The sequence below is a fragment of the Xiphophorus hellerii genome, chromosome 8, assembly GCF_003331165.1.
Source record: "Xiphophorus hellerii strain 12219 chromosome 8, Xiphophorus_hellerii-4.1, whole genome shotgun sequence".
Taxonomy (NCBI): Eukaryota; Metazoa; Chordata; class Actinopteri; order Cyprinodontiformes; family Poeciliidae; genus Xiphophorus; species Xiphophorus hellerii.
The window spans coordinates 22,073,712-22,100,252 of NC_045679.1; the positions used below are offsets into that span (position 1 = coordinate 22,073,712).

At 41.5% G+C, this 26,541-nt stretch overlaps 1 protein-coding gene across 2 annotated transcripts; it reads right to left on the reverse strand.

The window, feature by feature from the left end:
* Positions 1 to 24,755, reverse strand: olfm1b (olfactomedin 1b). 2 transcript variants are annotated; one of them, XM_032569581.1, is made up of 6 exons: positions 24,121 to 24,755; positions 15,693 to 15,842; positions 14,917 to 15,072; positions 11,739 to 11,958; positions 4,986 to 5,092; positions 1 to 2,162 (listed from the first exon to the last, which is right to left on the reverse strand). In XM_032569581.1, exons 1-6 carry the CDS (start codon positions 24,184 to 24,186, stop codon positions 1,488 to 1,490), a joined length of 1,374 nt encoding a protein of 457 aa, XP_032425472.1. In that variant the 5' UTR covers positions 24,187 to 24,755; the 3' UTR covers positions 1 to 1,487. The 2 variants fall into 2 exon arrangements, with proteins under 2 accessions (XP_032425472.1, XP_032425471.1); XM_032569580.1 differs by lacking the exon at positions 24,121 to 24,755 and adding an exon at positions 18,253 to 19,004.
* Between the last annotated feature and the right edge of the window lie 1,786 nt (positions 24,756 to 26,541).

The window sequence follows — 26,541 nt, forward strand, 5'->3', positions numbered from 1 at the left end:
TCAGATTTCTCTGTTTTATTGACACGATTCATAGACCATCTCATTTCAGATACAATACATTGTCCAGCAAAGCGCAAAAAGGGTGAAAAGCTTTTGTTTTTAGCAAGGGTATACGTACATTTAACAAACACGCTCCACTCGCAGTGGCGGCTGGGGGGATACAGGCTATGAGATGGGATTATTCTTTTAATGTAAACCTCTGACCACTTCAGGCTCATGTGAAATGAGGATAAGCGAACCAGGTTCCCTTACCAACAATGCATCACGTCAGAAATTCTGTTTTTTTTTTTTTTTTACTTCGTTGATTAGTGAGCTAGCTAGATTCCTCCGACAGTTTAATAAAATAAATACAAGGAGACCAGCGGCTGAATAGTACATGAACATTTAAAATGGAGGCAAAGAAACAGAAGCAAAAGAAGCAGACGTTACATAGGGAGAAGCCGGGGGACAACTAAAAAAAAAATAAAAAAAATTAGCTAAATCTTTGAATTGTGTTTCGCCTTCTTCCAACTCCCTTTCGCGTAAATTCGTAGTATCGTACAGCAAAGGACATTCAGCAGGAGCAGACTGGAGTTATAGAAAACAATCATGCAAAGAAATCCGTTTCAACACATAATCACTGATACGGAAAAATCAGATCAAAAAAACAGCGCGATCAACAGTCAGTGCCTTCAGGTCTTTTATTAGATGTTATTGTTTCTCTACAGACTTTAGATTTGCTACTGTACTTTGATAAAAATTATATGACAGACCCGCTTCCTCTTGGATATCCAGTCCTCTGACTGGACTGACATTCCACTGTTATCCGTAGGATCTTGGGCAGGGTGAGGATCCTACAGTTTGTAGTCAACAGTCGTTGTTCCAGGACCGCCCCCTGACCCCTGACCTTCCCCTGTCGACCACAGAAAAGTTCATCTGGGAGGAGCCACAGGAATGACCTTAGGTTGATATCTGCTTATATTAAAAAAAAAGGCGTGGTATTTTCTTTTATTGGCATCTGTTCTTACTATTTTGAGTCTAATATATTTTCTATTTTTACAATCATCTTTTTTCTAGACAACAAACGATCAAAGAGTTTCATTCCAAAATAAAAATGCCTCTAATATACCACTATTAAAGGCAGCTATCAAAATAAAACACAGAATTAAAATCAAAAAGTCATCTTGAGACATTTATTTACAAAACCTTAATATTCCTTTCAATTATCTTTCTTTTTTTTAAATTTTTTTAGATAAATAATATTGCAGTATTTCTCCAGTAGTAACATCTAATTTTGGAATGAAACACTTCAATGATAGATTTGTGTTCATGTACACATTCAATGCATTTTGCATTCACGGATAATGCAGTCCTTCACAAGTTCTTTGTTTCAACAAGATGTTCTCGACATGGTCTCTTCTTTCAGAGATTGAATAGAATGAGTTTGTTTTTTCTTTTCCCTTCTTCCCAAGGACAATGTTTATCTATCCTTACTGAATCCTCCTCCGTTACAGTTCCTCTGAGCGGATGACGTGAAACAGTGTCACGTTGTAGAGCACCTGGTGGCCATTGTTCCAAGCATAGAGGGCACGGTCATGAGGATTGTAGTCCAGCATGGAGATATGCGAGTACTTGTTCTGCAAGGGAATGTCAATGTACTCGTAAGTCGAGGAGTTGGTGGAGTACGCGTAATAAACCTTGGTTCCTCCCGAGTATCCGTTTGTAACGTAGAGCGTGCCGCAGATCATGAACGACTCGCCGGCGCTCCGCTTGGGGTGGTTGGTGGTCCAGCTCTTGATGATCTGCAGCGTGTTGGGGTTCAGCTTGCTGATGACGATGTTGCCGGCGTTCTGGTTGGTGGCATAGACGGCCCACAGGCCCCCCTCGTCGACCATCAAGTCGATGTCCGAGTGGCCTCCCCAGGCGTAGTGGTACGCGTTGTTGAAGCCGGCGTAGTCCAGCTGCCGGGACTTGCTGATGGAGGAGGTGCGGAAGTCGAACTTGATGATGACGTGGCTCTGGAACTTGTTGAAGTAGATGGAGCCGTTGTAGACGACCTGGCCCGTCCCCGACCACGGGTGCGGCAGCCGGTGGGACGTGAAGTTGTCCGACGTCATGAAGTCATGCATGGACTTGTACTCCCGAACAAAGCGGTTGTTATGGTAGCCGTCCATGTACCAAACCTAAGCAGAATAAAAAGAAAAAGAATTCTTCAGATTTCTGCATCTTATAATTCCATAGTGTTAAATTTGCCTCGCAGTCAAAACTAAGTGTCATAATGAACAAGCATCCTAATCAAGTTAGCAATTTCTAGGGATTTTTTTTCATTGGAGCCGACAACACTTTTAATAACAATCATTTAAGAAAACACTCCTGATGTCATCTTCAGGATGGTAGCTGACAGAGCCTGCCAGGATAATGCCATCTTGATTCAGCTGCTTTTTACCCTGTTTCCTGTTGGCTCCTTTTGCGGTCGCCATTCCAGAGCCACTAATACCTTCTCAGTCTCTGCGGAAGCGATATGGCTAAGGCTCTTTCACCACCTGGTTCCCCCTGCTGCTGTGACTGATTCGTGAATGCCAGTCACATGCAGGGAGCAGGTCCCCTTGGAACGGGATAAAACACACTGGAGTAGAAAAAGAGGTCGAGTGAGACTGTCCACTTCTGCCAAGTAAACACTGTTGTGCCATTTCGCCTTTTGGTGTGTTTTGATCAAAATCGACAATTTTAGTCTTTACGAAGGTCCCTTTTTACACTTCAACTGAATTCTTAGCATTTTTCTTCACTCTGATGTTAAATTGCCTCATAGGCTGTATGGAATGTGTTATTTTTGAAACAGCTTTCTAAAGGAAGGTGCTATAATTAAATAATTGATTATCTGTTATCGAGCTCCATCCTCTTCAAGGCCCGACGTCCCTGTTAAAATCTTACAAACGTTTTCTTTGTAGTGCATCATAATTATATGAGTAACAGCTGTTCCTGTAATTTTGCGTACACTCGTCTTAATTATGAATGCCATATTCACTGTGGGAATTTAGCCTTTTGTTTTTCCAACATACAAGTTTAATGACCACAGGTTTGCAGCCATCAACAAGGCAGTCGTATGATATTGGCTGTATATTAGACAGCTCTTCATGGCAGGGTCTGGTAGAGTTTGGTTAAATTAGTTGGCTTCCTTGCACAGACCTGGCTTTTAAACTCAGACTGCATATTTTCAGTAGGACTGAAGCTGAAAAAAAAAAGGATTGAAGCTTTGGGGAGAGAGTTTTTCCACACTAAAAATTCATCTTCCTCAAGCGTTCTTGTCAGTGTGACCGGATAAACTAATCTTTGTCTCATATGACAATAAATCTATAACGCTATTTGGTTTAGCCTTGTGGGTAGATGCTATTTGCAGCTTAAATATGTATGTTTTAAAGTAGGAACTTCTTTCTTGGTTTGTACATGCAATGTCACAAATGCCCACTTTTATAACACTTTGGATTTTAAACAAAAAAAGCCAAAAAGAATCAGTTTTGCATGGGCCATTACCATTAATAATAAGATGTCCCAAGAATATGATAAACTTTGATTAGCAAAGTTCTAAAAATTTCTAATCAAACTGTTCCTGTGCTTTAAGGTCCTTTTATTAAGATGCCAAAGAAATGTTAGAGTGACCAGCTGTTGAACAGCTTTTGGAGCAGTTGTACCTGTGTACTGCACAGCTGCTGGGAAAAAGAAGCGGACTTTGTTTTTCCCTCTACGAAGAAAATATCAGCTGTAGATCCGGTCACAAAAGACAGATGGTCAACATTTTTACGTCTATCAAAATTACTGTTATTTTAATCACTATTAAAATCCAAATTGCAATCTTTGCCAACTTGCAAAGATTACAAAAACTGTGCATGACTTAAGTTAAAAGTTTTGCTCATGTGCTTTCTTGATATTCCGGAAATAAAAAAGATCACCACACAGTCCTAACAAAGTTTGCCAAAGTTTAAAATTAGATTTTTAGTTATTTCCAGAATAGTATGGAAATAATTAAACTGGGCAGAAAATGTTTTGGTCTCTTTACGATTTTCTCCATGTTCAGTTTTTCAGAGTGAGTAAATCAAAATGTTTCCCTTAGAGGGTCATTTCTGATTTCTAATTTCAATATTTTCAAGAAACTACGTTTCATTAAGAAACAGTGACCTAATTGAGCTGTTACTGCTGACACTAACTCCAATTGACTCAAATTTGTGGAAATAAGTTTTTCAACAATGCCCAAAGCCATGACATCGTCTTCTAGGTTTTCCCAAACTGATACCTAAGTTCAGACATGCAATCTTAGCATGTCTGAACTATCCATCCATCCATTTTCTGTTCACCCTTTGTCCCTAATGGGGTCGGGAGGGTTGCTGGTGTCTATCTGCAGATACGTTCCAGGCGAGAGGCGGGGTTCACCCTGGACAGGTCGCCAGTCTGTCGCAGGGCAACACAGAGACATACAGGACAAACAACCATGCACACACACACTCACACCTAGGGAGAATTTAGAGAGACCAATTAACCTGACAGTCATGTTTTTGGACTGTGAGAGGAAGCTGGAGTACCCGGAGAGAACCCACACATGCACACGGAGTACATGTGTGGGTTCCCGGCCGGGAATCGAACCCAGGACCTTCTTGCTGCAAGGCAACAGTGCTACCAACTGCGCCACTGTGCAGCCATGTCTGAACTAATGAAACTAAATAAAAAAAAACCTCTACAATATAATCTCTCCTGCCAATTATCAAATAGAAATGATCTAAAAATAAATAAATAACAGAAGTGGTAAAATAGGAAAAGTTTTCCATCAACTGTTTTTGGCAGATATATCTTACCCAACCGGTTACCCAACCTGTTTCCAGCTCCACTGTTCGACTTCCCCAAGGGATGCAGAGCACCAAAAGCTTTAAATGTCCAATTCTTTTTCAACAACCAGACTAGATATTGTCATAAGGTCGCATTTAAAACCCAGCTGTGTTACTGTGTGCTGCACCTACCCGGGTATCTCCTTCAGGCGCCAGCGGATCCGTCATCCAGGAGCCAAACCTGGATCCAGACGTCTTGATGGTGATTGGATCACTGATGCCTGTCAGTTTGCCGCAGGCTGCAAGTAAAGAAGTCAAATGGGAACATCTGCAGCAATGCCACTCCCCTCCCACTTCAGCTAGGTCAAGCTTTGTGGGAAAATATTATTTTGTAATAAGGACGAAGTTGGGAGTTCCACTCCAGCTCTTTGGTATCTTACAGCCTTTCCCCATGAATGATGTACTCTACAAGAAGTGCTTATTATTCTGCTCACATATGCTAATGCCTGTTTTACCCTCAGAATGGGAATGTGTGAAGAAGTGAGGGAAATGAAACAAACAGGGAAAAAAAATCAGGAAAGGGAGAGGCTCTCTGTACTTTTCCTCTTGTGTGAACCACCAGGCGTCATGGCGCTAATTAGCGTTGATTGAGGTGTTAATCTAAATTTGACAAAAATAACGCCGGTCTTGCGTCCCTCCTGACTGAGTTCAGACTAATCCTCTCTATCTAATACGCGCAGGCAGAGATTAGAGGGTTTGTATTCGTTAGGCTTTCTAGCCATTTCTTAGCAGAAAGAGAGAAAGAGAAAAAAATAATAATAATTGAGATCATAGCGAAGGGCTTCTCAAAAATCACAAGATGGGAGTTAGCCACAGTAAAAAGCTAATTTAAAGTGCAACTCTGTGACGACTGCTCTTTTATGGGTTTCATTGGCCTCTCTCTTTCTCTCTCGCCTCTCTCTGCGAAGCGTTTCATCCATTAGTCCATCATCCCCTTTTTGTTCTTCACCGAAGTGAAATGTCGCGGCCCTTTTGTGGACATACAACCCGGGATTAATTTGTGCTTCCCTCTGCTTATCTTCACACACATTGCAACCCCTCTCGCTGTCACATTCCAGCCTCTTATGTAATGGGACTCGTGGCTTTGTGCTGGAGCGCCGGTGTGTCTCCGTGCGCGGCATATGTCATGCCCGAGAGAATGTGTGGGAATTGCACCTCGGCCTCAGCTGAGAGATAAACGCATACTCGCACGTTTTGGATCTACCGTTTCTACTAAGGGGGTGCTGAGTCCCTTACATAATCCTAACTGTGGGGGGGGATTAGAGACCGCACTCAGACATTGGCCATTGATTTATTTATTTCTTTTCTATAATCGTGCGTCTATCATTAGAAGTCCACCGATGCTGCACTGGGCAACACTGATGGATCTGCTTTCTGGAGATACGGCGCAGGTTCTAATCCCCTTTTGGCCTGAATTTGTTTAGCCTGAATCAGAGGCCAAATCCAAGTGGGGTGGGGGGTGGGGGGGCAAAAACCCTAACAAGAGCTGCGGCCAATGCCACAAAAGCACAACCAGCCCATCAGTCAGAACTTATTAGCATTTTTAGCATGGTACGCACACAAATGTGTTTCATTGCGATTTTATGTGACAAACAGTCCAACACAAAACAGTGCATGAATATGGAAAAAATAATGCATGGTTTTCAAAACTTTTATGTAAATAATGCACTGACCCTCAGAGTCAATCCTTATAAAGTCACCTTTTTGCTCCAACCGCTACTGCAAGTTTTGTGGGTGATGTCTCTATAAGCTTTGCAAATTTGGAGACTGATTGTTTGCCCATTCTACTTTGCAAAAATGTGTAACATGAATATGCTGATCTTAACCACCCAGTCGTAGCCTTGCAGGAAGGTGAACCTTCATTCTTGTCTTTTTCCCTCTAGAACACTTTATTCTGCAGCTCTGGAAAAAACAAAGAGCCCACTGCACTGAACTCCATTGAGAACCTCCTGGTTATCCCACCAAATATGGATTCCTGAACTCTTCCTGAGTTAAAACATTATTATTATTGTTTCTAGATGAATATGAACTTGTTGTGTCAAACTGCAAATGGGACTTTTCCCAACGATTAAACATTGTTTATTTTGTTTTATTTTATTTTATTTTATTTCATCACTCTTGCTTGAGAAACCAAAACAAGCTCAGGAACTTCTGCAGTTTGGTCATTGCTGTGAATTTGGAGTTGAGGATTCCTTCGTACAAACCCACTGTCATCTGGACGAAGCAGGCTGGCAGCATTGTGAGGATCATGTTCTTTGATTTCTCCAGCGCATTCAACACAATTCAGCCTGATGTGCTTGGCAATCTATTACCAGCAGGCGCTGTAATAGATTGAAATCTTGGAAGCCCCTCAGGAAATACAGCGCATCTACAAAGTACTCACAACGCTTTTTCCACGTTGTTATTTTACAGCCTCGTTTCAAATTGTGTAAGACCGATCTAATTTCTCAAAAATCTACACAGACAATAATGGAGTGGCTAAAGAACGAGCAGTTTAAGGTCACATTGAGGCCTACTCAGTCACCAGATCTCTGCCCAATAGAACGAGTGAGCCAAAGATTTGCGTTACCAAGCAACAGCCATGAAACTCGGAGGATTTTGAAAGCCTCCGTAAAGAGAGTGGTGTCAAAATTCTTCCTTATTTGCATGAAAAGCTGGAGAATCAAATTCTTATTTCACTCACTGACATGTAAACTAATTCTTAACTTTTCTTTTGCTACTTTCCTGTGCTTCCCTACAAACAGAGAACTAGGAAGGAACCACATCCTTATTTGTATCATCAAGGTGACTTCTGAAGACAATTTGTTGCACCTGATTTACTTTAGGGGCATCAAAATACAGGGGATGGAGAGATGGACACAAATCCTCACCACACTTCTCAGAAAGAACTGAAAATCACACATCCGTTGTTCTCCACTTTAGAGTTTTCTCATACCTTGTGTTAGTCTACAGTATGACATAAAATCCCATTGAAATACATTGATGAGATTTTTGAATTTGGGGGATTTTTTGGGGTATTTTCCGGTTTAATATTATTTACGGTCCAAACAGAGAAGTGGAATCAGCTGCCGTGGAGCAGCCAGCAGAGGTATCTCTCCTGCTCCTCCATCCATCAGTATGTCTGAGTTTCCATGGCCTCCGTTTGCCTGCGGCTCTGTGTGAATTCACATTGCGGTGGCACGGCAACGGGAGATTTATTTATTTGATTATTGCCTAGCAAGCTGGCATGTCCACTTGATCGATGGCCATTGTGTCCCGACAGCCGCGGGCCGGTTACTCTATCTGGCACACAACAGCTTGAAGGACAGCTCAGCGGAGACTCTATTTACTCTTATTCGCTTTTCCTGCTCTTTTTCACTTTCTCCATTCCATTACCACCCCTCCTACAGCCCTCCCTGTCTATCACTCAGAGGTAAAAAATTTCTGCCGCCTCTGTTGTTTTTTTCCCCTTTCCCCCTTGTTATTGGTCATATGCAAATGTGGCCAGTGACCTTGGCCAGTTTAATCTCTGCACGGTGGCATGGAGTTGGAGTGCATCTGTGTGCACGATGCATGAGAGCTTTAGCAAGCATGCAAAGATAAAAAGGAGAGCCACCCTCTGCTCTGCCTAAGCCAGCGTCTCGCTGGGTGACCTCGCCTTTATCTCCTCCGATCTCGCACACGCCACCGTTCCGTCCCAGAGGTCACGGCTTCCTCCCGTTTCCAGCTGCTTGGCCGCAGACACGAGGAACGGCGTGTTCAGCGAACTGGGAGCGGAAACACTGGAAGGGTCCTGGCCCCGTGCCGGCAGGCCGTGGGGCCGGAGGTGGCTTTTGATATAAATAAGTGTGAAATATACAGCAGTGCTGTAAGTATTCACTTCCTTGTGGAGTGTTTTTTTTGTTTGTTTTTTTCCTTTTGCTTTTACACTTAACTGTTTCAAGTCAAACTAATTTCATTATCACTTGACAAACACAAAATGCAGTGAGCTTGTAGAGATAAAAAGTTGTCCAGTGTCCTGTGTGAAAAAGTGAATGAACGCTAAATTTAACATCCGACTGTGTCACACTCGGAGGGCAACAGCTGGCATCAGTCTTTTGGAAAAACTGGCAATCCATCTTTTACTTCACTGCGGATGAATTTCGGACAGCTCTGCTTCGCAGAATTGCTTTAATTCAGCCACATCGGAGCCTTCTTTTTAAGGCAGTGCCTCAACATCTCAATTATAGTTAAGTTCAGACTTTGGCTAGACCATTTTTGAGTCAGTCAGAGGTGGACTTTCTGTTGGCTCATTGACCTGATTTTGTAATATCTGTGAAGTTTTACCTAAAAATCTAACTGATGGTGAGATAGTCTCCTTTAGGGATTTCTGTTGAAAAGCAAAATTTGTGGATCTATTACAACAAATAAACTAGTCTTAAAAAAATCACCACCAGGTTTGCCTGAAGGTATGATGTTCTTTCTCTAAAATGCTGTTACTTTTACATCATTGTAATAGAAAATCACTATACAAAAATAGTATTTTGCCAAAGGTCTTATTGATATACTCTTTGTGTCTAGTCAGCATTAGACAGCCTTTGAAGCAGTCAGAAGCTCCAAGGGTTATCATTTTTGCCCAGTTCTCCTTTCTTGTTGTTGAATTAACAACACAGACCTTAACTGAGGTAAGTGAGGCCTACAGTGTTTAGATTTTGTTCTGGACCCTTTTGTGACCTTCTGGATGAGTCGTTGAGGCACTCTTGGACTAATATCGGCAGGTCAGACAGTCCTGAGAAGGTTTTTTGTTCTTTTTTTCCATTTGTGGATAATGATTCTCACTGTGGTTCCAAAGCATGAAATATGACTTTGTAACCCTTACTGGACTAGTTGGTGCCAAAGTCTGTTTTTGAACTTTGTTTGTATCATTAATATTCTATTTAATAAGTTTATTGATTCCTCAAGTCTGAAATTAATCATTTGGCCAAAGTGTTTTGCTAATGAATTTGAACTAAATGTGTGACTAATCTTAGTTAAATCATGAGTAAACCACGAGGGACGATGAAATCATCATTCGAAAACTACGTTTCGCATCTGCCTATGTCAATCTCGCCTGATATTAAAATCTGTGCGATGACACGAAAAGATTAAAGATTCACCGCAGAACGTAAGACGACAGAAGAATCAGTTAGCGAGCTGAAATGAGCTAACAGAGGGCATTGTGGCTCAAGCACTTTCTAAATTCCCCTCTGTCATCTTGCACTGTGAATTATTCAAAACAGGGACACAATATACCCGCGATGTGCTAAGTGCCTCTGCTCTTCTAATATATCTTAGTCACCATGTGGGTGTGCATCTATTAGCGCCGTCCTCTGTCACAAGAGGTGTGAAGACACTGAGGAAGGGGCTAAAAAGCGAAGATGAGACTGGATCCACGTGAGCAGCGCAGCTGACTTTGCGGGCATATTTTCGTGTGCCACTTTGAGGCAGCAAGTGCTTCATCATACCGTTCTGATGGGGTTGCTGCAATGAAGCTAATCAGGTTTCGCATATTGAGGAACGCATATTAGGTAGGCTGAGATGAGGGCTTCTCCTGGTAGCAGGATGCCACATAATATTTCTAATGATGTAAATTAGGAAGGTGATACACATTTGCTGGAAAGAATGTGTGAAAACCCCTTAAAATCAATTATTTGCACTTCTGCAGCATAATCGCCCAATGAAATACAGCCTTTAACCCAAATACAATTAATCAGTTTGGAAAAATCCAATTGATTTTAATAAAATTACCAGTGGCAAAATTGTGTGCAGCCATACCTTAACCCTGATTTGTAAATAAGGCAGCATCCAGTCTAGTCTAGTATAACGTAACAAGCTCGGACCAAAGAGGGAGGGGAATATTTGATTATTCCTTTTTGCCGTCTGTCTCTAGACCCTGCAGAGTTCAGGGTCCTCTCATATGCTCTCTAGTCTTTACCTCACTCCAGCCTTTTTTTGTGAAGAATTTAAGTCTTGGGATGAAGACGGCCATAAAAGGTTGATTTTGTGCCTGCTTAATCCTTTCTGTGTTGATTTGCCAATGTTTTCCTATCGCTAGAGCTATCTCTTTAGAGATAGCCAATGATGACCTACTTACACCAAATTTGTATGAAAAATATTCGAATAGTTCAACAAGTTTCTGAGAACATGCCCTCTGAAATGCCCACAAATCCTCCATTGTACTTGACAGTCAAAGACACTTCAGGTGTAAGCTACAATACCATCTAATGGTTTGTTTTGGTCTTTGGTACTTTGTATTTGTTGTACTTTGTTACTTAAGAGACCATTTTCACTTCAAATTTATGAAATACCAAAGGTAATAAAGTTAGCAATGGGGATTTCTAGCACCAACAAGGTGATTCCCAAAGCATTCAGACTTTCACATTGAATTCTTTCTGTTTTGGGTCTTTTAGGTACCGGTGGTATGCTGCACTTCTACTTCCGCCCTGCACTTCTCTAGTTTCACATTTATGCAGAACATGTGTCACATTCTGTTGCTTTGGTCAGGAACAATGACTCAACACAAACATCAGCAAAAGGGGGGAAAAAAGCAGCCAAAATCCAGAAAAAGAAAAAAAAAACAACCTTTTAGAGGACTTAAAAAAAAAAATCCTGGGGAATTACTCATCTTGAAATACTTTCAAAATACTACAAGTAAGGGTGGCTGCTTTAAAGCGGTGGTTTAAAAATTTTGAGCAATTTTACACATAAAGCAGGTGTATTTTGAGGGTAGGGCGGTTGCAAGGAATAAACCCACGCACAATATTCCCTTGCTTTCCACATCATCATGTATGTATGCCTGAAAGTAAATTTCTGGGCTAATTATGACATCTTTAGTCAGTGTGTGTGTGCATGCAAGCAAAGTGTGTGTCAACAACTTTCTGTGCCTACCTAATTTTTGCATGCATGCTCGCAGTCTCTCCTCAAGATTTGACACTCTGTTGTGGAGCTCCTCGTAGTCATAGGCCCCCATCTCTTCTTGTAGCTCGCTTAGAACTGACGTCAGATTTCGGACCTCCTCCTTAAACTGCAATACCAATTTGGCATCGGCTTTGTACTCCTCCAACACTGGTATCAACGGCCTAAGCGCCTCCATTTTCGCCTTTATGGCCTGAAAGGATTAGAATAAGCTCGGTTGAGTGTCAAGCGCGACCAAAGAAATGAAAAAAAGAGAGACTGGTTTTCCAGAAAAGAAAGAAAAGAAGAAGAAGAAGAAAAAAAAAAAACACCTGTCTGAGCCTGACTACTCTAACTCTGCCCTGCTTCTTCACTTATTGAGTTCGTGTTCGGTGTTTGTGCGTCAGGTGTACTTGTTTTTGTTTGTTTTACTTTTACGTAGTTTGTCTGTGCAGGTGTGTCTCTGAGCGAACAAACCCGAAGAATACTTTCCACCCGCTTGGACGGAGCGGAGCGGGCGGGGTCGGGCCCCCTTTCTCTGGACGGCGAGCAGCCGTTTTTTTGTTGTTGTTGTTGTTTTTTTTTTTTTAAAAGCAAGCCCTCGGTACACGTACAACAATTGGGAAAGCTCTTTATTGGTCATCAACGTTCAAAATGCAACATTGTATTAAGGGTTACATGCTTTACATGTCACACACAACAAAGTGTCTCGAATTTTTACGTCTAGAGTTTTACGTAAAGAGTTGCTGATTAACCAAATATGCATAGACAAAAGCCAAAAGAAAAGTGACTAACACCAATTAGTAATAATAATAATAATAATTAATAATAATAATCATCATAATAATAATAATAATAAATGTATTTACGCCAGCAAAAAGCTTTTAAGATGGAAAACGTTGACAGCAGTAACATGCAGGAATAGATCAGTAGTGGGTTGGTTTGGGAGAAGGGTGAGGGGGGTGGGAGGTCTCTTAATCTTAATGATGCTAAGGGTAAATTAACTGTTTGATGCCCAAACACTCTCAGTACTGTGGCGCAGTTCAGGGGGGGAATCTGGAATTGACCTGCCTCTTCTTCCCTGTGGCTCTCTTTACATGTCTTAAAGTTAGCCCTGCAAGCAAGAAAATGACAGACTGTTGACAGGGGCTAGAGCTTTCTAACCTGACTCAAGAGACACACAAAGGCACACACATATTTAGTAAAATGCACTTAAACAATGTCACAGTAAATTGCGCGCATGCACTGAAAATGGCAGCGTGAGGTTGTGTGCTTCGCATGCTTAAATGATGGGGATGAGACACTTGGAGAAGTGCAAGACAGACGGTATGAAAACAGGAGCTACTTTAGATTCAATGCAGCAAAACTCTATTTATATGGTATAGATGTGCACATAGCTAAATCCCTTGCCCATTTATTATTAGGAAACCAGTAACGGGTGAAACAAAATCTCAAACTGACAACAGAATATTTGTTTTTGCCTGGACAGAGTTTGTCTGCCAAAACTACTAGCAAGGGACTTAAGACGCTAATGTAAACAAGAAACGCTGTAGAAAAACTGATTAACTGTTAGCCGCAAGGGAAACTAAAGCTAAAGACTTATACAGGAGAAGAAAATAATCATTTTCAATACTTTTGTGGCATTAAGCCCTCATAATTAACATCGATAAATTAAAAAATAGATATCAATGTAAAAATTTAAGATACACTTTAGCTAAGTTAGACATAATTTACAAGTGCTTTCAGTATGACCTTTGGTATGTGTTAAGTATGCATCAATAGGCATTAGTACACATATGCAAGCTTGGAGATGTGGCAATTTGAGGTACGTTCATGTCAATAACATAGAAGAAATTAAGAGCACATTAAATTATGCATATAATGCAACACATAGACTAGTCAAAATATTATTCTGCAACGATCGCACACTCTTTACAACGCAGAGTGGAAAAAGCAACAAAAAGAGTAAATTTACTTTTCTCAAATAGTAAATAGTAAAATTACCCAGAAATGGACAAATCTAATCTTGTCTATTCCTGTGAAACCACTAATATGTATCACATCGAATTGTCATTTGAGCTGAATGTATTGTTACACCCTTACTATAAATTTACTTATACATTAAGGTTTAATATCAGTCTTTTGGGAAGGGTAAGGACAATATGTTGTATAAGCGGATTAACATGAAACTTTAAGACAATATTATTGCATTCAATGCCAAAATTAATCTGTTCCAGTTTATATGTAGAAGAACAGAAATATTCATATTAAACAATACATTATTCCATTTGTAAAAACTTATATTTTTAATGAGACTAAGTAGCAGCTCAATTTGTTGGTATGATATAACAAATTTTATTGAAACACATTCAATAAAAGTGTTTTCAATCCTTTGCAATTAAAATGAAGCTAAATCTTGCTCTGTCAAATTAGCTGTGTCAAATGGGATTTCTTCCACTGCTTCCCTTTGGCAGCATTTCTTTGAAGGCAGCTGACTTGAGAGGTGTTTATCTCCAACAGCTTACCTTAGTATGTTTGACCAAAGGCATTTCGATGAGCATTTATTGATTGTAATGTCATGAATTTAGCCGCGAAGCTAAACACGGCTGCAGCGCTGTTTGGTTTCAGGCCAATTGAGAGGGAGAGCTCAATAATTTAAAGGTGTCGACTTGAGCTGCGTCGAACTGAAGCAAAAAGGCAGCGATGTAAAGGGCACTAATGCAAATGTTACCAGAATGTCACGGCATGCCAGATGTGATCTCAAGCACCAGGTTTAGGAGGAGACATAAGTAGAGACTCTTGCTTTAAAAGAGAAATTTTTTTTAGATACTTATAGTTCCTGTATCTAGTATAATTGTGCATATGTGTGTTTGTTAAGCTAATATTATACTGAAACAATAGCAATTTAAAGTGGATGATTACAATGATTTATCAAAAATCTTGATGGTGACACTAGGTTTTTTTGGTAGCATTTTTTTTTTCACCTACGTAAAAGAGACAGGCATTTACAAACTGAGGGATATACACTATATTTACTATAATGATTGCGGTGATTCTATACTCTTTCTCCTGACAGACAACATAGGATGGGTTAGGCTGCTAACACTGAGTGACACAGCAATCTCTGAGGGTATGGTGGTGGGATGGATGGCTGCAGAAGGGGCCTCCTTACCTTGTATTGCTTAGCAATGTTCTGCTTGTGGTTCTCCTCCACCTCCTTGAACTTTGTCTCTAGGCCACGGAGCTGGACCTCCATCTTCTCTACGTACTGAAGGTCCCTCTGGGTGCGCTGGTCCAGCACCTGGATGGACTGGGTCATGTTCTGGACCTGGGGATCCGGTAAACAAAAATGGAGGCTGAATTTCTAAAATATCTTTGTTTTTTTTCCCTCTACCCCAAAGGTTTGCTTTGAGTCTCTGGTGTAGAGAAAAAGCAACAGGTTTCCAATATGTTGTTTTGGCTTGGCACGCATTTTGTGATGATTCACAAACTCTGACATCAGGCAGCTAGTCAGGGGCCTCAGAAGAGAAGAAGGCATACTGTTCAGACATTTGGCGTCTCCAGAAATGTTCTACTTGATGAACTCCCTAAACTAAGAGGAGTCTGTTGATGTCGGCTCGTGTAAATCGACTAATCTGCATTACTTTGGATTAGCTTGTTTACCAATGTTTGCGTTGTAGCTCCCAGGCTGGGCATTGAGCTGCGTTGCATCATTAGACATGTTGCTCTGGATGCACGCAGCGCAACATAGGCACAGCGTTCAACTGCCTCCCATGATGACTTGGGTTTCCAGGGAGCTCATTAGACACTTGATTTCTATTCTTGTCCCATATTCAGGGAGGTGACTGGGGGACCATCTCTTTGTGAGCGTGAAACAAGGTAAAAATGGCTACCCTGGGCATTGTGAGACGCCGATTGCCGTTGCTGGGTATTTAGCCAAGCAATTACCTTCTCCAGCAGCTGCCTCAGTTGTTTGGTGCGAGCATCCCGCGAGCACATGGACTGCTGGGGCGCCACCACGGTGCAGACACACCTCCCTTCGCTGTCCTGGGCGGAACTGTACACCTGCCACGACTCCTCTGGGTTTGCTGGCAACACCTTCAAGCAAAAGACAACAAAAATAATCAAAATGTGTTGTCAAATGGCCTGAAAAACATAGGTTTTCAAAAATCATAATAAACAACAGTAAGCTTTGTTGTTTTGTGAAATACGCATCAACTTCTGGGCCATGCCCATGATTAAGCACCGCCTGTTCGCCATCAAATACCGCACGTTCTGAAGATGCATCAGAATACCATACCATTAAAACTGATCGGCAGGTAAGTCAGCATGGTTACCATGGAAACTAAACGCAGACTTGTCCAAAGGCATCACTGACCTAGAGGTTATAAGGGTTGCTCAGGCAAATCCTCCTGCTGCTGGGATTCAAGAAATGTTTTCAGGTGCTGCGCCCTTTTCCTACTCCCCACAGGGCTGTTTGGTCTTTAAAAAGGGGAAGAACCTCCTCTAAACAAGAGAAATGCTGTTTGGTTTCACTTTGATCATATTATTTTGGTATATACAATATGAAAACAAATGATTTCTCCCCTGTTATGTAATGTACTTTAAAAACTGAATGCCACGGTTACGCACATAACTTACGAGTCAACCTGAGGTAAGAAGCAACTCCATGACAACTAAGGGTACCATGAGGCCCCGGTGGCCCCAGGAGGACTAGCTGTATCCATGTAAAGGACGATATTCAAAATTTAATTGAATCAATGCTAACTTATTTGTATTTGCTCCTTGTGTCATGTTCACATTACATCCACACTGTGATTGTAGGTACGATGATCAGGAATGTTTTTTTGTGGGTGTTTTTTGTTTTTGTTTTATGGAGGTACCAATCAATAACCAGAAATCAGAATGCGGCTATTATTTCATGACCAGCTCCAATCGATGATCAGCAGTTCAAACTCCATCGTCCTGTTTAGCACGTCCTTAAAAAAAAAAAAAAGAACTTCATTGTATAAACCCATCAACCAACTGCATCCAATTTGATGCACTGTTGTTGAGTTTAGTTCCTCAAAACGACAAAAATGTTGATCTTGTAGTTTTGAACCTAAACTATGTCTCACCAAAGAATGTGCAGTACATTGTTTTTTCTCTGCCTTCAGTCTATATATGGGTCACTGCTCTACGATTCCAGAACTATGACGTCACTTTTTTCTTTTTATAATCCATCACAAGAGACGTGACTAATCCATTTACCGTCCTGCTGTTGGGATCAGAGAAAAGGAGTGGCTTTTTTTAAAAACACATTCACTACTGTGTGTCAGCTGCCTTTTAATCCAGCCAGGGAGGCGGTGATAAAACAAAAGGGGAATGAGGCTACAACTGAGTACTCACTAATTGCATTAGGAAAAAAAAACAACTAAAGATTCACGCATAAGGCTTTTTATTACTTTTTCCCCTAAGGACTATAACCTATAAGAAAATAAATGGCTTTCAGCTTCCTTGGTGGAGTTAATAATAGCATCAGAGCCTAATTTGTGTTAAACTCAAAAGGCCGTCAAACGCACGCGCTGCTGATTGATGCTTCCGAATGGAAAATAATGGGAATTCTTGCTTTTGATCTATTTTCAGAATCTATCTGACACGATTTCTGAAAATCATTCCATGCAGAGGCACCATGTGAAGGAGTACAGCGGTGGAGAAAAGCAACGACCACTTCTAGAAATGTGCTGCCTCTCCTGGTCCAGGCAGTCTTGAAACGCAGAGGAGAAGCCAAACATTGATGAGTGAAATCATGCATTCATTCATGCTTATTTCATTAACTGTTTTGTTGCACACCCCTTTGAATTGTCATCCTCTTATGCACTAACCCGCACATAACAGAAGGCAAGTAACTCCTACAGTTTAAAAGAAATTTGCATACTACCCCCTGGATTATCAACGGCACCCATTTGGCCACCCCCTTTTTAAAACTTCCTACAGGCGCCCCTGTTAACGGGATTAATTACACTAGGCCAGTTATTGTATCCACTGCTTAAAATCCAAATATTTGACAAGAGCAGCATGACAAATACTTGATTTTGATTCATCCAGCAGTGGCATTGAGCGCCTCCTTCTTCCATTCACCCAACTGTGGAGAGAAAAGATGAAGACCGCAGCTGTTTCAGAGGGGATCGAGGAAAGCACGCTCTTTTCTTTTCTTTTTTTTTTTACATTTGAACCATTTAAATTTCCATATATTTTTAGAATCAAATGAGAGAGGGAAAAAATACAATAAAATAAAAGACCAACTTTCCATTTCGGTGCAGCAGCGCAACATCAAACACCAGAGGAGGAATCTATGATGCCTCTCCAAAATCCTTTACTAGTCCGGGGCGCACGGCACGAGCTCAGCTTTAAATTATGAATGAACCAACAGCGCTTTCCTATAATTAACATTCCCTTAAGTGATGGGGGAGAAAAAAAATCGGCCCGATCTCTTATGGGGGTTGAGGGGGCAATGAATGGAACTTACTCCCGTGCTCCGGTCTGGGTACCCTCCCTGCGCCGCCGTCAGCTTGGTAGTATTGAGCCCCACCAGAGAGGGGAGGGTCTGCGACATCCAGTTGGTGATCATCGCCATGGTGCTCAGCACGACCCCGATCTTCAACAACGGCACCGTCATCTTCTTCGCGCTCCGGACGACTCGGACTCGACGTTAATCCTCCTTCATTCTACGGACTCCGTGGAGAAACCGGGGAGGCGAGTCGCGGTGCCCAGAGCATCTCGGCGGTCCGACCGGGTCTCCGGCTCGGCTCGGCTCTTCGTGGACATCTTCAAAAGGAAAAGGGGATGCGGGGAGTGCTCGGACGCAGACGCGCAGATGGGTATCTGGGACAGAGGCGAGAGAGCCGCAACGCTCGATACCCCCAAAAAGTGCACGGCGGGTGTTTAAAAAAACACACAAAAGAAACCCCGAAAGCACGCAGCGGATGGATAGATCCTCTTTGCTGGCCGTCCCACACAATGCTGCTCCTGGTCTCCGGTTCGCCTTTTACTATCTGGGTCCGCCTCCTGCTTTGGGTGCGCTCTGTGATGAACTGCTCGTACGGGCGGCTCCAAATGGATGTGAGGAGGGAGGCAAAAAAAGAAAAAGAGGAGGTGCTGTAGATCTCCACAGCGCCAGACGCAATGATGTCACACAGTACGGGCTCCGCTCATTGTAATAGCCAATCTCGGACCTCAGCGGAGTCGTCAATAAGCCGACCGTCACAAGCTTCACGACAATGAGGTCAGTCAGACAAGTGATGTCTGAGAGGACTCTGTGATCCTGGCGGTCATATTTCTCTCTCTCTCTCTCTCTCTCTCTCTCTCTCTCTCTCTTATGTCCGCACAATAAATCTCGAGCATTCGCTTCAAACTTGAAAAAAAAAACAAAGAAAAAAAAAAGTATAGCTGCACAGCCAACACAAAAAAGTGCAACACAAAAGGCAAGACGGTTTGCAAAAGCATTGGAATGAGCGTGTTTGAGATTTGGTTGTCTGATGGAAATGGAAGCGTTCGGTTAGATCAGAGAATCTGCTTTTCATTCGTGTGACTCTGGCGCCATCTTGTAGCTGATTTTGGTGTTGCAAGTTTAAATATGCATTACTTATTAAAGGCGCATTTCAAATATAATCTGGCGGGGATTTCAGGTTTGACTTGCACCGACCTTTGCATCTACTGTATGTACTGTACAAATTTGTGCTGTGACTGTCAAAAGAGATAAAAAAAAAAAATATGTAGAAAATCATGATATTGATGGAAATGCGGTCATAGTGTCCCTACCTATATGAATCAGTAGAACTGACTGATGGTCACAAGTCCCATCCAGTGTTTTGTGGGTCAAAGGCTGGAAAGTTAGGGAAATATTACCACTGATAGAAAATGTCTGAATCCCATCCCCTGGGACAAATTCAGGTAGTGGTAAAAAAAAAAAAAAAAACACTTTGAAAACACTCCTTCAAGATCATCAGTTAATGTTGACTTGAGCTTTTAGCAGTGACTTCATTCTGTATGTGTTAAACTTTTTTTTTAAAATCCAGCAGCAGATATTACTTTTATGTGTATTGAAAAACATAAGTGTAAATGGAAAATAAATGTTAATTAATGTGCGTAGATTTCTGACAATGCATTGCCAAATTTAGTGACAACAAGTGTACTATTTGCTATGTAGTTTTTATATCAGACTTAAATGCCTTATGTACTATAAGTCTTATGTACTCTGATTAAGTATTAGTACATGATTGCCTATGGGCCCATTTCTCTCATTACTTGTTGAAAAATGCACCAGTTGTACAGGTGTTAACCGAAACCTAAAGTTTCATAGTTATGTAAACAGTCGTAATTTAAAAGTTATGTTAGCCTGTTGCATTTAATCTTGGGGGGAACATTGTATGCTTCAGTAGTTTGTAAATAGATCAGCAAGTAAAAGTCCACTTTTTATAGCCGATTCAGAAATCAACACCAAACTTGGTCCTTCTTGTGGAATGTAGGATGCAATAGAAAAAGGGAAGGAACAAAGGACTGTGTCCTGAAAGTAACCTCAAAGGGAATAGATGTACCTCTTTCTTGATAAGCCCATGCAGCTAAAGCCCTCAGGATTTAATCATGGAGGACAACAGTTATGGTGACAGAGAGTGATTAATAATCATTGACCTTCTTGTAGATGGGTCAGTCAGACTGTTTATCAAGACAGATTGGGGGATATGCAGCAGCATTGATTGAGCATTTATCCTCATGGGGTTCATGCAAACAAACAAGAGCAGTCAGTGAACTGTTATGTGCTGCGTTTGCCTGAGAATAATACTGATAAGTCATTTCTACAATGCATTCATCATGAACAAATCTGTAGGTAAAAGCAACAGAACTGCTGGGAAAAAAATACCACAAAAAAAACCCCAAGCTGGCATATTTTACAGCACACCTCCACAACGACCTCGTACTGCTCTGAGATTGAGCATTAAAGCTTGATGAGAGTAGTACTTCTGTCTGGGCTCTTTGTGCTGCTGCAGCTGTTTTTACCTTGTAGGACAACCACAATGTCACATTCAGAATCTAGAGTTTTAGCTCTTTTTAAAAAGAGTGGGGAAAAAAGAATCCATCACATATCTCAGCCTACAAATGCGCTGTGAAATGCATCGTACCTCCACCTACTCCTCTTCTGCTTCCTTCCTCCTCTCCACCCAGTGCCTCAGTCGGCCGTACTGAATCATAATCATCAGCTGCCAATCACACCACGCATAATGAAATCCACTCTGAACCCATGTAACGCCAGACTGAGTATCATTGTTGTTGTTTTTTTTAGTTTCCTCCAAAGAAAGCCTTTGAAGCCAGTTTGTACCTACACGAGCAAAAAAAAAAAGCTTTACAAGCTGAGCTAATTCTTGGATTACCACGTTGCACGGCATCGAAAAGATGGCTTTCAACATCACCACCTGCTCCATCATGTGTTGCTGAGGTACTTTAGGATGTGAGCCTGAAGCCCATTGGTGGAAGAGGCGGTGCAGGTGAGGAGCAGATGCTGCTCTGAATGCTTACTGTTCCTCTTGGAGGGAGCGTGGGGTCTGCAAAGCCAAAAGTAAACCCAGGGAGCAGAGAGCGGGATGAACGCAGCGAGGGGGTCTCTGGCTGCAGCCAGATGTCTCGAGGAAAGACCTTCTCCTTCAAACTTTGCGTCTAAAACTGTGGGAGAGTTCCTGACGTAGCTCAACAGTAAGAGCTGCAAGTCCCTAATATTTACAGAAAGAATTGTATTATTTTTCCCTACCTGGTTTCAGTCGGAGTTGAGGGTGGGAAGATGTTTGGTTTCCCCTCCTACACCGAAAGGTTTCCACGAAGCGGAGGCAATAAGAGCTGCAGCTTTGTCAAAGTATCTTGTCTTTTAGTTTTTCTTGCGCAAGAATATCGACTTTCTCACAGGCCGTCAAAGAAAACACACTGTCAGTGTGTCGCGGGCCCTGACCTGCACAGGAACCAGGCTGCTGGTCGCAACGCCAGAAAGGAAGGCAAAACGCTTTTCTATCCACCTCTATGAATTCGCCACATCCTGCCAAGACAACCCCTATGTGCATCATATTTTCTTTAAATATGAATTCAAGAGGGTGCCTGCGCTGTAACTCACTGTCAAGCTTTAATGGGTGGCAACAGGTGCCTGCTGCTTTTGTACTTGCCAGTGGGACATTTCATACCCACATTTCACAACTGATTAATTAAATTGACATTAGTTGGTTTACAGTCCACTGTAAGGAAATGCACCTATAAGACTCCAGTAAGTAATGTATAAAACCAGGAAGCAGCTGAGGGTTATTTTGGTTTATGTGTGTCACATAAACCAAAAAATGTGTCACATTTTTATAAAAGCTATTAGACAGGAGCTCAGCTGAGAATAAGAACCAAAATGAATGGAGAAATTATGTGATACACAGAGGAATATGGGATATATAACCCAGGGTGCCCTCCTATCTTTGGGTGGCAACACAAAGTTTAAAAGTATAAAATTGTAAATAGACTAGAGTTATTTTTCACTCTTTACTTTTAAAATTTAGTCGACTTTTTAAGCACTGTAACCTTATACATTGATGAGAGTTTACTTTAAAACATGGCTTGAGAAAAATGGCATTTACTTTGTTTTTGGCTGTTTTGGAATACCAAAAATGGAAGATTTAGACACACATAGATATTGCTTTGTATATATTGGTCAAAACCTGCATGGAACTCTAAATACTGTGTTAAGATGATGATTTGTGCAATCTGCCCCCCCCAAAATGCCCCAAACTAGGGGAAATCTGTAAGTTTGTTAAGAATACAAGTAAAACTCTTTTCATTTAATTTTGTTGAGTGTATCAGTACAAAATAGATTGTTTACTGGCACAACTTGGGAGTAGGTTAGGGCGAAAAGGCGGCCATGTTTAAGAAGTTGGGCCATGAACTGTCAACAGGGCAAAGTGAATCTTTGCAGATTTTTGTGCATTTTCGAAACTCAATAAAGTTATCTTTAGGACAACAATCCCGTCCATTCTCTTTCTTTGATTTTGTTGTGGCACCCCAGGATTATCAGGAAACTTCAAAACATCCATGTGGCCCCCTTGCCCCTCCTCCCCTCTTGCTTCCATCAGCATCATCTGCAGCTGCATTTTGCTGACTTGCTAGTAAGAACTCGCTGCCAGACCAACAAAAATGTTAGCATCCAAACTTCTACCAAAATAAAAATAAAAAAATAAAACATCCTTGCATGAATGTCAAAACCAAGCTGTTGCTTCCCTGACTAAAAACTTCCTCCTTGTTCATGGCATTTCCCATGAAACCTGTTGGAATCCACCCTACCCCTTCCACACACACACCCCACAGCCCCTGCCCCATCTCCCCAATCCTCTCAAAGCCACATTCTGTCAATATTGTTCCGACACACTGGTTGTCAGGGCCGGCAGGGTTTTTTTTTGCAGCAAACTACTTTACACCCACATTATTGAGTTTGTGCCTTGTGGCGTGCCAATAGGGGGGGGGGGGGGGGGGGGGGGGGGGGGGGGGGGGGGGGGGGCAGAATTTATTGATAGCGCCTCGTTCCACATTTGATATTATTTTCTCTCCGATTACCAGTTGCAGTTGGATTCGCAACACAGAAAAATATGACTTTGTGCTAAAGCAAGCATAATTAAATAATAAATAAGAGAAAAATAAATAAATAAAAATCCTTCACTCCGGCGTAGGCAGCGGCCTTGGTGATGAATAAACCCACTCCCCTCATGCTCTCACCAGCGTGGCAGTCTCGTGTTTATGATGTTTACTGCCTGTCAGGTGTCTCTAATAAACAACCCCAACGTCTGACTGTTTTTTTTTTTTGTACGCACACTTTTTTGGGCCCATTGTTGGAATAATTGCTCCCTTCACTCACAGTGTGGTCAGTGGGCATGCTCAAACCCCCCCAAGCCCCCTCCACCACCCACCCTTCTTATTTGAGACACTGCACTTGATTGTTTAGCTCCGATTTCTGTAAGGAGCAGCAGTCCATTAGTATTGTTAATTGATGGCCTTTTTTAAAATTATTTTTTATTTATTTATTTATTTATTTATTTACAGGAAGCTGCGGGCAACATCTGGTAGCAGAACGGTGGAAATGTTAAATGAGACCTTCCGCTAACGAGGACCGATGTGTCAGCGGTGGAGATAAGTGAAGGCACAACGCATTCACAACCATGTAATCCCGGGCTGTTAATCTGCTTAAGGAGGAGAGGGTGGAGGGGGGGGAAATGGGGCTAATTCTCGGGGTCTCCTTGTATGAGGGAGAGCCACTTAACCTTTAGATACATATACATAAAGAATAAACAAACAGGTGGGAAAATGGCGTGAAGAAAAGCAAACCTACTTGGGTGAGTTCTGTGCCCATGAAGACGAGGAAAATCAGAGTCAGGAGCTTGCTCGCGGGCTGCATCTCTTGCCTCCGGTGTGCGCGCGCCTGGACCAGCGGTCTCACATGCAGATCGGTTCCCTCCTTTCGCGTCCCCCCCTTTTGGCTCAGCAGTCTTTTTTTCCTCTTCAACCACCTCTCTCGGCTCTGTTTCTGTGCTGTGGGTCACTCGACTCTTTTTTTCCCCTTTCAATTTTCTCTTTCTCTCTTTTTTTTTGTTTGTCTTTAAATAACGATCACGATTACAGTTTAATCCCCCGCAGCAGATAACGGCGAATCTGTCTCACGGAATCGTATCCGGGCATATTCATTTCATATCGAGAGCCTTTATCTGCCTCCGGAGCCTCTCCCCTTGTCGGGCGGCGGACGCTCTTGGTTCTAGCTGCGGCGCGCGGCTGTGATGGACATGGGAGCAGAAGGACGCGCACACTGCTCCGCATACAACCGGGTACAAATCTTCAGTCAGGATATTGGCAAAAGTTTACCTCCCCGCCTCAAGCTGCCGTATAAGGTCTCGGCGAGGTGGGGGGAGAAGAAGAAAAAAAAAAACGAGAGAGACGGAGCTGTCCGCGGTGCTGAAAACGGAAGTTGCATCGCAGGGAGAGCGAGATTTAAACAGGCAGGAGCCTGAATTATTAAAAACCCACGACAAAATTTTTGACGATCAGATTGTGACGTGACTATTTGATTTCTAAATGAAACTGTATTATTTACAAGAACTTTATTTTTATTTTTTTTTACATTTTTTTTTAAATTTCATCTTTGCCGTGAATGTCATGAGTTGTGCGTTTATGGATGGAATAAAATCCAGACTCGAGCTAGGAGCATGGGTCATGTTAAATATTTTAAATAATAAAAAAAAAAAAGACAAAAAAACTTACAAATAAAATAAAACAAAACAGGAAACACAGGGAGCCAGAGCAGAACAACAACAAAAATAATTAACATGAACAACGGGGTATTAACAGTATTTAACTGGAGGAGCCAGCAAGGAGGAACTGAGAAAGAGTTGTTTATATACTGGGGAGGTTGATAACTGAGCAAAAAACAGATGGCTGATTAGAGACGGGTTGCAGGTGTGAGGAGAGAGAGAAAGAGAAAGTGGCACAGGAGACAAGGGAGAGTACACAGGGGACTGGGAAATAAATTTAACACTAAAGAAGAACTAGACCTAAGAAACGTAATTAAACTAGATTAACCGATAATAACTAGACACAAGAAATAAACGTAATAAACTATTTACTGAGGAAGGGTGAATTAATGTATAACAGAAACAAGACTGTCCTAATAAAAAATAAAGAATACAGAATAAACAAACCTCAAAACAGCTCAGGATCCTAACAAGGAATACAAATTTTACACTTTGAAATCCACTTTATATTAAAAGCCAAAGTGTCTCAAGGGTCTGTTCTTGGTATTGGGTCTCCAAGCAGCAGCTTGCCTTCAGCTGCCTCTTTGTCACCTTACAATCCAAGAAAAATCTGTTATATAATCACACAATTTTGGTTTCATTACTTTCTCAGCATATCATGAGTTCATAGTCAATGTGGCCTGTGTTTATAAAAGGATTGTTTTGAGGTGCAGGTGGGATCTGTACTAACGTAAATTATATGAACAATTATCAGACCTCTCACACAACAGAAGAAATATCAATCGAACCGATATTAAGGCTTAACTTATTAACTGTGGAAAGCTGTATATCGACTATACTTACACTTTGGTACCTAAAGACCAGGACCCTCCTTTGTGAAAATAATCAAAAAGTAAAAGAAAGGCCATCATATTTATGTTGACCAATCACAAACAGCATTGTGGAAACAATCAGAATCTGAAGGGTTTGCTCTAAAGAAGCAGGTTTAAATTCGAGTCAGTTCAAATGCAAAATATCCCAATACCATATTGATCCCAAAGGGAAGCTAAATGTTGTTATAACTCGTGTTAATTCAAATTATTCAAAGAGTTTAAAGTTTAAAGGGTCTGGCAGCAGCAATACAGAAGTGTGTAAAATAAAAGAACCTTTATTGACATTAAGTTAAAGAAGAGATGACACCAGTACTTTCTGAATTTTACAATTATTCACATTAATTCCTGTGAATTGATGGCTCTTATCTCCTGTGGTCACTGGGTGACCAGTAGGGTGCGCTCTGATCAGGTCGCCAGTTTATTGCAAGGCTCATTGCAGCATGTTGACAAAAATATATTTATTTATATTGGCAACATTTTACCATTCACATCAGGTGATCAAATATTTGCATTTACCAGAGGCCATTTATTGGTTTAATATATTCTAACTACCTCATTCTTATATTAGAATTAAATGTTCATTTTTAAGTTCTGGAGGAATAAACATTTCAGTTTTTAGTTATTCAGACAGCGATC